General features: G+C 35.6%; 2 protein-coding genes, 1 long non-coding RNA gene and 1 pseudogene across 3 annotated transcripts; 3 read left to right on the top strand and 1 right to left on the bottom strand.

Moving 5' to 3' along the window:
• The first annotated feature begins 164 nt into the window (after positions 1–164).
• LOC106419901 (17.6 kDa class II heat shock protein) lies at positions 165–860 on the top strand. Its single transcript, XM_013860746.3, has one exon. The coding sequence runs from the start codon at positions 262–264 to the stop codon at positions 724–726; it is 465 nt and encodes a 154-aa protein (XP_013716200.1). The 5' UTR covers positions 165–261; the 3' UTR covers positions 727–860.
• A 570-nt stretch (positions 861–1,430) lies between these two features.
• LOC106419859 lies at positions 1,431–4,994 on the top strand (annotated as a pseudogene).
• Positions 4,995–5,345: 351 nt separating this feature from the next.
• On the bottom strand, positions 5,346–6,736 carry LOC111214542. The gene is made up of 2 exons (XR_002663931.2): positions 6,004–6,736; positions 5,346–5,659 (listed from the first exon to the last, which is right to left on the bottom strand). It is a non-coding gene; the product is annotated as an uncharacterized LOC111214542 (long non-coding RNA).
• Positions 6,737–10,127: 3,391 nt separating this feature from the next.
• Positions 10,128–11,015, top strand: BNAA03G03720D. Its single transcript, XM_013860825.3, has one exon. It carries the CDS (start codon positions 10,510–10,512, stop codon positions 10,828–10,830), a length of 321 nt encoding a protein of 106 aa, XP_013716279.1. The 5' UTR covers positions 10,128–10,509; the 3' UTR covers positions 10,831–11,015.
• The last annotated feature ends 1,252 nt before the right edge of the window (positions 11,016–12,267 follow it).

The following is a 12,267-nucleotide window of genomic DNA, read 5'->3' as shown; positions in this document are numbered from 1 at the left end:
TAAAAGCCCACATAGCTAGAGATGGCCCACATTTGTTTAAAACGTGTTACAATTTCACAGAGAAAGAACGATCAAGACGCTTCTGGAACTTCAAACTGAAAAATTATCAGACCGAACTGTTCACTCTGTCTACATCTCTCTAGAATAATCTCTGCACTCCTATTTAAATGACATGAATCTCAAACGATCTCCATCAACGAAAACAAAAAAAGCAAGAATCAAAGTCAAGTCATCAAGAAAGCAAAACAACAAGTTTGAACGATGGAATTTGTAAGGTTTCCGATAGTCTCAATCCTCGAAGACATGCTAGAAGTTCCCGAAGAGCACAACGAGAAGAGCCGCAACAATCCTTCAAGAGCTTACATGCGGGACGCAAAGGCAATGGCGGCTACGCCAGCCGACGTGATCGAGCACGCGAACGCGTACGTTTTCGTGGTGGACATGCCTGGAATCAAAGGAGAGGAGATCAAGGTTCAGGTGGAGGACGAGAACGTGCTTGTTGTGAGCGGAGAGAGGCAGAGAGAGAACAAGGAGAGCGAGGGTGTGAAGTATGTGAGGATGGAGAGGAGGATGGGGAAGTTTATGAGGAAGTTTCAGTTGCCTGAGAACGCTGATTTGGAGAAGATCTCTGCTGTTTGTAACGATGGTGTGTTGAAGGTGACTGTTCAGAAGCTTCCTCCTCCTGAGCCTAAGAAACCAAAGACTATCCAAGTCCAAGTTGCTTGAGTTTCTGGATTTTTCTTCAAGATTTCGGTTTGAATGTACTTGGAATGTGAGAGACTGTGTGATGATGCGTGTTTTAAGTTGAAGTGAAAGTTGTTAAAAAGGTGAAATAAAGGATGTTCCTCTGTTTTAGTCGATTTGTTTGCGTTTTGTACTGGATTGCTAGTATAACATATCAAGAATTTAACATTTGAATGAGAAATTACAAGCTAATGTAATCGTTAATCCCAAAATGCTAGAACATTCATTCAAATGATCAGCTGAGCCAAGCCAACAAAGAACTCTGAATCAATTGGTCCAAAATGTACAACTTTTGGATTACGCCAGGACAAGATCAAGATGAGAGCACAAAACATTGGAGAACCATAGTTGTAGAATTTCTCCCTCGTTTCTTGAACCAAGTGACTAAACTAACAAGAACTAGTTATGTTTTGAGTTCTTTTAAAAGCAACTTTTTGTGGTTTTATTGGTTAATTAACTTGGATTTGTTTATTGATATGACCAGTTAAAAACAATGATGTGCGATTCTTGATTAAAGAAACATAACGTGAGTCTAGGCGAGGATGGAAGACGTCACTTTGTAAGTTATGAATAAACAGTTAAAAAGCAAGAGATCGCCTCATGACTAAAATAAAATAGAAAGAGCCATTGATTTGATTTGAGATCCAAACAAGAAAAAATCGTGAAAAATCGTATACATACATTCTTCTAGAAGATTCTGAATGGCGACGGAGATAATGTCTCCGCCGGGGGAAACGGCGAGTCTTCTCTCTCACGCTTCCGCCTCTCAGCACCTTACGTCTCCGAGCACCTCTCCTTCACTCTCGATCGTCTCCACAAGGTTTCTCTCTTCTCTTAACATCTCTCTCGGCGCGCATGTATGTATCTCTGAATCTAATCGGTTACTGAACTTTGGAAGGAGCCGGAGCTGCTTCGAGTGGACGCGGAGCGGATTCAGAGGCAAATGCAAGAGGTTGCAGTTTGGAACTACCGCGCGTTTATCACCGCTGCTGATGCTTTGCTTGCCATCCGCCAGCAAGTATCCTTCATCGATAAGCATCTCGAGTCTCTCGTAAGCTACTGATCCACTTTTGGTTATATTATCTGCCTTGTTTTGAATTTTTTTGTGGTTAATGTTGGATGAGTACTAGGCTAGGGATCGTTTTTGGAGTCTAAATTCGAGTTAAGGAAAGTGCTGTTCCTTTGGTTGACGCAGCTACTTACGGGCGTTAATTTTTTTAATAAACTCTTGTTCGTTTCATTGAAGCCGGTACTGTACTGCGTCTAAACGCTGCGTACTCGCGTCGATCGCCGAAAAAATCTGCGTCTGCGATTAAAACTGCGTCGGCGTCTACGAAACGAACAACAACTATTTTCATTGACGCTGATTCCGAAAACTGCGGCAACCAAACGAACATGACTGAACTAAAATCGATTGGTATCTAGTCAAGTTGCAGAACCATGTTGTTTCAGCCAGGTCCTATAGTTTTGTAGACTCAGCGTTGTGAGATTGATCTTGTTATGCTCTAATTTTTCTAGAAGAGAGCTAAATTTTCTTGAGAATAGGTGAATGAATCATTGGATTAGGATTAATAGCTTCAGCTTCCATGTTTTTAGCGGTTGCATCCTTGGAGATGATGTTTTTTTTTAATGACTCAAAATCTCCATGTACTTCTGCAGATTTGCCAAGTCCCTAAACTAATGTCTGGTTGCACAGAGTTTATTGATTCTGCTGAGAGTATCCTGGAGAAGAGGAAGATGAACCAAGCTTTGCTGGCAAATCACAGCACTCTTCTTGACTTGCTTGAGATTCCTCAGCTTATGGACACGTAAGCGCTACTGCACTTTTTCTCACTAAACATTTCTTCTTCTTATGCCCGCCCTTTCATGAGAGAAGCGAATTTTATCTTGAAAATTGAACTGTGTTTTTTTATCAGATGCGTGAGAAATGGAAATTTTGATGAAGCTCTTGACCTGGAAGCATTTGTATCGAAACTTGCAACCATGCATCCCAAGTGAGTTTTCTTTTGTCATCTTTCTCACTACTTTTTGGCTGCGAAGGCCGGAAACTTCAAGCTTTAGCTGTTAAGAACTCATCTTCTGTCAATGTCAAGATTGCCTGTTATCCAAGCACTTGCAGCTGAGGTTAGACAAACAACTCAGTCACTTCTCTCACAGCTTCTCCAGAAACTACGCTCCAATATACAGGTCTCATGTGAATATAGTTTGTTTCTGTTTCAGTGATCTATGGTTAGGCTTTGAAATCTAGGAGGCTCAATGTTTTGTTGATGCTATCTATTTCAGTTGCCAGAATGTCTTCGAATTATTGGATACTTGCGCCGAATAGGAGTCTTTGGCGAGTATGAAATGCGGTTACAGGTGAATTGTTTTGACATTAGTTGTAACCATCTGAATTCATCCTTCCATTACATTTGTATTCCTTTGTCTGTAGTATTCTGGAAGCTATGCCTACACTTCTGAATGACTCTTCTTGTTTGTGCAGTTCTTAAGATGCCGTGAGGCATGGCTCACTGGAATTCTTGAGGACCTAGACCAGAAAAATGCTTATGAGTATTTAAAAGGCATGATAAACTGTCATAGAATGCACCTCTTTGACGTGGTTAATCAGTATCGAGCTATTTTTGCTGATGATACATCGGGGAGTGAAGAAAATTATGACGGTGGACTTCTGTTTAGCTGGGCCATGCATCAAATAACATCGCACCTGAAGACTCTGAAAATCATGCTCCCAAAGATTACTGAAGGAGGATCTCTATCGAATATTCTGGATCAGTGCATGGTTGAGTTCTTTTGCATCTCATATTCTCCATTTCGAGTACTCTGTGCTACTTTGATTGACATATACCTTCTTCTCATGACAATACAGTACTGTGCTATGGGACTTGGTTGGGTTGGGCTAGACTTCCGTGGTTTGCTTCCTCCTCTTTTTGAAGAGTAACGTTTCTTCTTATTATATATTCTTTGTTTCTGTCTTAATCTTTACTTGTTTCTTTATAAGCTCATCTTACATACTTCCTACAGGGCGGTTCTGAACTTGTTTTCCAAGAACATGAACACAGCAGTTGAGAATTTCCAGGTGAGTAAACACAAAACACCTTCTCCTATCAATCACATATTTATCAACTTCATGATGTTTTTACTTTCAGTTAGTTCTGGATTCACATCGATGGGTTCCATTACCATCTGTTGGCTTCCCATCAAGTGGTATCAATGACGATAGCAAAGATGACGTCACACCTCCATCATACTTGATGGAACACCCGCCTCTTGCAGTTTTCATAAACGGTGAGACAGTTATACATTATCAATTTCTAATATTACGGATGATGAAGCCAATGTTAAAGTGTTTGAATCATTACAGATGTTGAAAATATAAACGTAGGTGTTTCTGAATGTTCTTTTAACCTGTGTCTGATTGCGGCTGATAATCCCGTCTATGTCCGCAGGTGTATCTGCTGCTTTGAACGAACTACGTCCGTGTGCCCCACTAAGTCTGAAGAATGTTATTGCTCATGAATTGATCAAAGGGTTTCAGGCGGTCTCTGACTCCTTACTTAGATACAACACAACTCGGATGCTTCGACTCAATGAATCCAAACTCTTCCTCTCGCTTTGCCGAGCTTTTGTCGAGGTACAGTTTCACATCATATCTCATCTCAATCTTGTATCAATAAGTAACAAGTCAGTAGCCACAGTTTACTTGTCTAACTTGAAGTAATCCAATCTCTGTCTAACTCAACATTGCCCTCTCTTTTTTTGGTTCGTTGTTGTTACAGGTGGTTTTTCCACATTGCGCCACATGCTTTGGCCGGTGTTATCCAGGTGGTGCCAGTATCGTTATGGATGCCAAGAGCGCGTACGACGGTCTAAGTCGCATATTAGCCGCTTCTTCCTCTCCAGAACCATCCAACAAACTAGTAAAGACCATCAGCACCGACGCAACGAGTGCATCAGAGAACGGTATCGCCTCCCAAGTCGAAGAAAAACAAGTCGAGAGCCCGAACGAAAAAGAAGAGGATAGCCCCATTCCCTTGCAGATCCCTGAGACAACACCACACGAGTCTTGAAAGTTTTCTTAATTTTTCTTATAACGGCATGACAAAAATAAACATGAGGGAAAATTAATCGAAGAACGACAATAGATTATCTATATAGTATCTGAATACACTATGTTTTGAGACTTGGACCCAGATATTTTTTGTTTGTTTTTAGTGTATTCTGATATAAAATCGAAGAATAACTTTGGAATATCGAATTAATTGGCCGCAATAATCAGTATATGATATATCTAACTGCATAACAAGTATTTTCCAACATTTTTTTCTATCCAAAATGAAAATTAATCACCATGAAATAGTGTTTATGCTTGCAACATATTCATCTTAAAATAAAGTTTAAACAGAACGGAAAAAACAACTTTGTTGAAAATCGAAGGGCAGTTTTACAAGATGAAGAAATGAAATAGCCTAAAGTGTAGAACAACTTTTAGATGTGAATATTTCAGCATTCTTCTTCCTCAAGTGTCAAGAGCTTACAATTTTATTGAAGAGTTACAATATACACGATCTTTTATATATATATTTAGTTATTTATACGAAACATAGGGGAAGACATTTGACTGCCGCTAATTCTTATATAGATATCAGTGACATTATACAGGCTATAAACTATATCTCACATCTTTAATCACTTAGCTAATCAATCCAAATTTTCTGTATTCTTATGTTTCAAATTTTCTATATTTATGAGAAATGAAGTACAACTTTTGATGTCGTTTTTGCAACTCAGTCCGGATCGTTTGTTTCGGCATACAAGTTCTCAAACTTTCTGTAGTCCTGTCTCTCTTTGTGTAATATTTGAGTGTATGCCCTAGTTGATTGGCCGCACCTAGTTATAGGCCTTTGTATAAGTCCAACTGCATCCTCATGAAACAAAATAATTGACACATAAATGAGAAAAATAGCTTAGCAATTAAAACCAGAGTTGCAAACTATTATTTTTTGTTAATGAGAAATTTCGAGCTTCAAATTAGTCTTACCCAGTTGATGATAGTATAAGTACAAAACCTTAAAGATAATCAAACGAAATCGAGATCTTTTATCAGCTATGGTTTATCATGTGTGAGAGAGAGATAGAGAGAGAAAGAAGGGGTGACAGAGAGAGAGTAAGCACACATAGCTTCAAGCATAAAACCCTAATTAAAAACGCATGCAAGAAAGCCACCATGTGTGCTCACTCTCTTCTGTCACCTCCTCTTACCTTTGATATATTATACGCATGTGACTTGAGTCATGAAACATTAGCTTGTCAAAAACAAGCGATTTAACCGATAAATCTAGCTACCTTATATGTTTTATTAGGGAATTAAGGCAAGACTCTAGACCTTACATCTTTCTATCTTTGGATGTGGGAAGAAACTGAGACCTGCCGGGCCTTTTTATAGCCGAAGGAAGAGAGAGAATGGGATACAAAACTCAAAATCTCTCTCATTAATTATTGATAAAGATTGTTCCATTTTATTACCACGTGAATTGTTATCTATCTATCAAGATGCCGACTTACTAGTTACTACTTGATTTTTTCAAAGTCATCTTTTGCTTTTACTAATCAAATAAAAATCCAACCCCTTTTAAAAAGATTCATTATTTCACGCGTATATCTCATTAGCATATCGTATATATACAGTTATTTATTTATTATTTATACATATGACAATACTGATATTGTCAATATATAATCATAATACCACAAATATATGCTTTAAACACACAAAGAATACACATATGCTGTTGGTGGCAAGTTACTTAATTACGGAATATCCCAAAATGAATAACAATGTTTGTGGAAGCACCGGAGCCTATTGGTTAAGGTTTAAAGGCTTCTACATCCAGGTCTGGGATTCAAATCCCAGACTATGCAATTTATTGCAGATTACAGGAAATCCAGGTTTCAAGTCCCGGAGAGATCGGTTTATTAAACAATTATGCAGACTACAGAGGAAAGGCTTGCAAGAGATCTTCAACATGGTGCAAGTAAACCTGGTTAGGCGTGGATCTTCATAGGATGGCTCAGGTGATGCAGTTAGGCGTAGGTCTTCATAAGGCAGGTAGTATTGTCGGTTGTCGAATCGTCTATGTAATATTTCCTATATCATAATTGTAAGATCATAATAAATCAGCGTTAAAAAAAAGAATAACAAGGTTTAATGTGAAGAAGATAAACTAATAATTCACATTTATAACTAATGGTCCCATAACTTTGGAATAAAATTTGGATGGAGTTTGTCAAACAAAAAACGTTGGATGACGTTCAGCTCTCATATTAAAATAGATTAATTTGAGAATTTTAGTGCAAAGCATATAATACTTTTCGTTTTTATGCAATCCAGTGGAATAAACAACTGGACAGACCAATTACAAATCGACAGGGCCTCATCATGAAAAAGTTCAACCACGCCCAAATATTCAATACGGCGGTAAAGCATCTTAAAGCATGCATGCTTTTCCAGAAACATTTTAAAACTGCATGCATATTGTCTATTTAAAATTTCCTCCATCAAATTCGTCTTTGATTCCATCAAAATTATTATTAATATAGTTACAAGAATCTTCCATCGAAACATAAATTTAATATATAACCGAATAGTTTGTATAATTTTTATAAGATTTCTATGTTAAGAATTTGATAATAAAGTACATAAGATAATACTATATAATATAAATAATATACGTCAATTTATTGCTAATTAGTTTTAAGTTCAAAATTTCTTAATTTTCTTCTGCTAAGATTATTTTATCATTGTCGTAGTTGTTTAATTATTTATCTCTTTTTTCTTGGCTATACTTTCTTATTTTACGTAAACAAAAATTGTTACCTCATTTTACCTTTTTCTGTATCTCAAAATCCACGGTGAGATGAGATTTTCTGAGAATGCGAACATGTAGTGATGTGACACCTGCTCTGCTGCATTGCAGCATTGGTGCGTAATGTTCCTGCCAATTAAGAGGAAGAATATCTACCACTAGAAAAATAAACAATAAACTAGTATTCCGAATATGGAAGTGCGCATACGTGTGTCCTACTCCTTAACAACTTTCCTTTATGGGCAAAACACACAAAATGACTAAAAATTTATAAATTATTCTTTTTTTCTTTCTGGTTTTCTAAAAACATTAATGAGGATTCTTAGAGGTAGAAATCTTAGCGTAATTTAAGAACATTCTAATGCAATTTTAATAATTTTATTAGGTTAAGATCTGCGCCTTACGCGGAATGAACATTATATATAAATTATTTTTAAGTATTATATATATTTTACATATTATGAAATAATAAATATTTATTGAATAACTAAAAATTTAGTAACTATTACGTATATAATTAAATTGGTACAAATACTTAAACAAATTTTATTAATCCAGACAAACACTTTTTTTTTCTATTTTATATAGTATAAAATTAAGTTTAAATGATATTAACATAGGTATATAGTACATTTTTAATATTGACATCTGTTAAAAAATATTTTATATTCATATTATTTTTGTCACTAATTGTCACTACCCCGCGCAAGGTATAACTATTTTTAACAGAAACAAAAATAATATAACTATTTTTGTCATTTTTAATTACTCAAAAAATATTTTATACTCATATTAACATTAATGAGGATTTTTAGAGGTAGAAATCTTAGCGTAATTTAAGAACATTCTAATGCAATTTTAATAATTTTATTTAAATATCATTATAATTGTCACCTAGTGATTAGATAGACTTATGTTTATAATGTTTTATGCACTCAAAAATTGATTCTAGTATTAATTACGTCTGTGTGGCAAATCTCTCTATTGGCAAATCTATGTAATGATGTATATATTAAACGATAAGGGAATCGACTTTTGAGGGACATATTCACTTTGACTTCTAGTTTGGATCCATTATTGATTCGGTGTTGCGTGAAGTCGAAGCCTCAACAAAATGTTAAAAAGAACTACAAGTAAAAGAGAGTTGAAGTCAATTAATGCATTTAGACAGGCTAGACGAACAAAAAGTGAAAGAGAGTTAACATCAAATGCATTTAGACACTTCGACTAATACGGAAAATCTATGGAGACGCTAATAGAGCGGGAAAGAAGATAGATAAGAGTTAAAAGAAAAAACACTTCATCTATTTAATCAAAATTGATTACCAGTTTACCACTGATCAGTGAATCACATATCTAAGTCTTCTTTCTTTGCTTTCTTCACTCTAAATCACATATTTAGTCAAAGAGTACAAGCCGTTAGAACAGCTCTCGAACATGCCACATCACTCAACTTTGACTACATCTGGCTACTGCCAGATTGCAAAGGACTCATCTAGTCCATCACCGCGAAACAACGATCTGTGGAGCTTTTTGGAGTTCTAGCTAACATTGAATTGCTTATCCAATCGTCTTTTTCATTGTTTCAAACTTCTTTCATCCTTAAGGTTTTTAATAGATCTGCAGACTCTTACGCAAATGCTTCACTTTGTACCAAACTTTTTCTATTGGGCTTAGTTTTCTACTAATGTCCACTTTAATTAATTATCAGTTGATCCAAAAAAAAAGTGTAATAGTACGAGCGGTAGTTATCAATGTGTTGTGTACAGTGTACTAGACAAACTACACTGTGTAACATTATTCAATATATACATCTGTATCGAATCATAAAAAACTAGTTCAGCCTTGGCATTTTTTGGGGATAAAGTGTCTACCGTTAGTGTTGGCGTTAGAGATCAAGAAGGCATGTTCGTGGGACAAATGACAATACTAATTAAAGTTTTGACATATGAGTGTGTGGTAATACAGATGTGTATTTAGTACTTTTTGATCGATTAAAAATAATAGAGATATATAAGTGACCATAGTTACATTACTGTAATATTACTACTGTTAAGATTCCATCGATACTCTGGTTCTCTCACTTTCGGCGTGGGAATCACGTGAGAGACCCTGAGGAGACACGTGATCAAAAGGAATTTTTAGACCAAACCCCACATCGTAAGTGGACAACAGAACCACGTTGGCATCTTCATCATTTATCTCTTCTTCTAGATTTAAAATTTTCGATCAGCTTGAGATTTGATTCTCGGTATATATGGGCTTATCCGTTTCCCGGTTAAGTAATCAACAAGAAATGTCAAGGAGTCTGTAGACTTGGGCTCAAATTACTGATATTTTGGTGTTTCATATTCTCCATGGTTTTTCCTCTGAGCACAAGCCCAAGTCCACATGCTCCATAACGTATAATATAAAATATACGTTTCATGTGGGGAAATGATATCCCGTGGAAAATTATGCCATTGATATATATGGCCTTTGTATTTTTGCTGGTAGTCACGTTCCCACGAATATGTGAATACCAACATAACACCAATTAATTTTGGATTCGTGAACATTACTACACAAAAACTTGCCATTGACCGTTTCTTCACGTACAAAAGTCAACGGTCAAGTACCAGAAAACTTATTTCTTACCCATTTTCAATATCTGTATAATTTTGTTTCTTTTTTTGCTTTTACTTATCTCTATTTCTATTCGCATTATAATAAAAATACAATAAAATAAAAAAACAGTAATAAAAAAAACATAAATGTCCGAGAGTGGAATTGAGACCAGCTCAAAAGAAACGGCGTTGCGTGACACTATTATTCTCCTCCCTCCCTTTTTGTCTCTTCAATAATTCTTATCTGAGCTGTAAACAAGATTCTCTCCAACTCTCTCTCTCTCGCCGGCTCTCTAATGGAAGATTACAACCGTCAAAGAGCCTACGGAGACACAGGGATGCAGATCCAGCCTTACCACGGCGGCGGTCCGGGAACCGGCGACTTCAGGAGCTATAGCACCTCGTACGCGACGGAGAACAACATCTACAATATCAAGAAGGAGAAATCTATAGCGAGGTCGAAGTCTTGGGGGATAACTGACCCGGAGCTCCAGAGGAAGAAAAGGGTGGCGAGTTACAAGATGTATAGTGTTGAAGGCAAAGTCAAAGGCTCTTTTAGAAAAAGTTTCAGATGGCTTAAGCAGAGGTACACACAGGTCGTCTATGGCTGGTGGTGATCAAAGAGTTTTCACCTTTTCATCTTATTTAAGCTTTTGAGTATTTTTTCTGTTTTGATATTTTGATTTTGATTTCCTCAAGTAATTATAATTGTCTTCTCTCTCTTATATATCTATGTGTGTTGTATTCTTCTATGTAATTGTGATGGCCGTAAAATTAATTATAAGTTTACATATTTTCCTGAGATGCAGAATTAGTCTCTTGTATAAACTTGATGACCCTTTGGTAAGAATATTGGTTTGCTAAAGTCTTGCTCAAAGTAGATTGTGTGACAGGTCTCGCTTGTGTTGCTTCAAGTTCATGAGATATGATCCATTCTTGTTTTATAATCTTGTTTGCCATTAGACTTGGCTATGGTTGAGTTTGTGTCTTTGACTAATCACATCCGGGGATGAATAAATATCTCCGTCGCTGGTTTTTTTAAAATTATGTTCACATCATGTTGATGATAATCGATTCGCATAATAGCCAAAACACGTTGTTAGGTCTTTGATTGTGTTGTTTGTTTTATTTTCTATGTCTATGGTTTCTATTGTCACACCATTTTTTGTTTGGCTAAATCCCATATGTATTTGCACTTGTCATTTGTATTTTATATTGACAAAAATATATATTGTAAGAACATGACAAAGTTATGTAAACGCAATTAGCATTTGAAACAATGGGGATCAAGCCTTCCAAACTGGGCTAGCTTCCGGACAGTCAGTATCCGCTCTGTAAAATAAACATTTGTAAATCAAACTTACAAAAAACATCACCAAAATAGAAAAAACATTATACATATTTTTGGCTTATCTAATTTAAACATATTTAAGAATAAAAAACTAAAGATAGTTTTTTGTTTACTAAAGATAGTTATAACTGTTCTATAATTAATACTTTCACATTCAGTTTTAACTGGTATATACTCCAATATGATTTCTAACTTCAATTTTTTTGAAACAAATTATAGTGACATTAAATCTTTTGTAACTTAGACACGAAATGAAGACTTCAGTTAATCGTAGGAAACTCAACCATAATTAGCAAGAGACAAAAATAAAATAAAACACGAAAGTTTCGAGAAAGAAATGAAGACAGATTTGTTTTTCATGTTTCTTATTATTATTTCTTCATGTAAACTTATTTACATTTACGATTTTTTCTCTGTTCAGCCTCATTTACTTGGAATACATATATAATAGTTTATATTTACTAATAATGTATTGATTGTATTTATTTCTGATTTTAATATATAGGTGCATCAACTATTATAGCAAAATCTAAATACAGGAGAAATCATCTTCCATTTGGTGGAAAGTCCTCAAAGTGATGTCCACAGAAAAGATGAGTTTGTATATGACTATCAATTTCATGAGGAAGATGCAATTGGTTTTTGTCATGAATGTGCGCGACATTGTGTCGTCCAAACGAACAAAATTTTTAAATCTTGTAGA

Source organism: Brassica napus, chromosome A3 (assembly GCF_020379485.1).
Source record: "Brassica napus cultivar Da-Ae chromosome A3, Da-Ae, whole genome shotgun sequence".
Lineage (NCBI taxonomy): Eukaryota > Viridiplantae > Streptophyta > Magnoliopsida > Brassicales > Brassicaceae > Brassica > Brassica napus.
Note: the sequence above shows the minus strand (reverse complement) of the source record. Positions and strands in the feature narration are given on the sequence as shown.

What these genes read in the sequence shown, in the direction of transcription:
- LOC106419901 (XM_013860746.3), top strand. Translation starts at nt 262, where the DNA reads ATGGAATTTGTAAGGTTTCCGATAGTCTCAATCCTCGAAGACATGCTA.
- BNAA03G03720D (XM_013860825.3), top strand. Translation starts at nt 10,510, where the DNA reads ATGGAAGATTACAACCGTCAAAGAGCCTACGGAGACACAGGGATGCAG.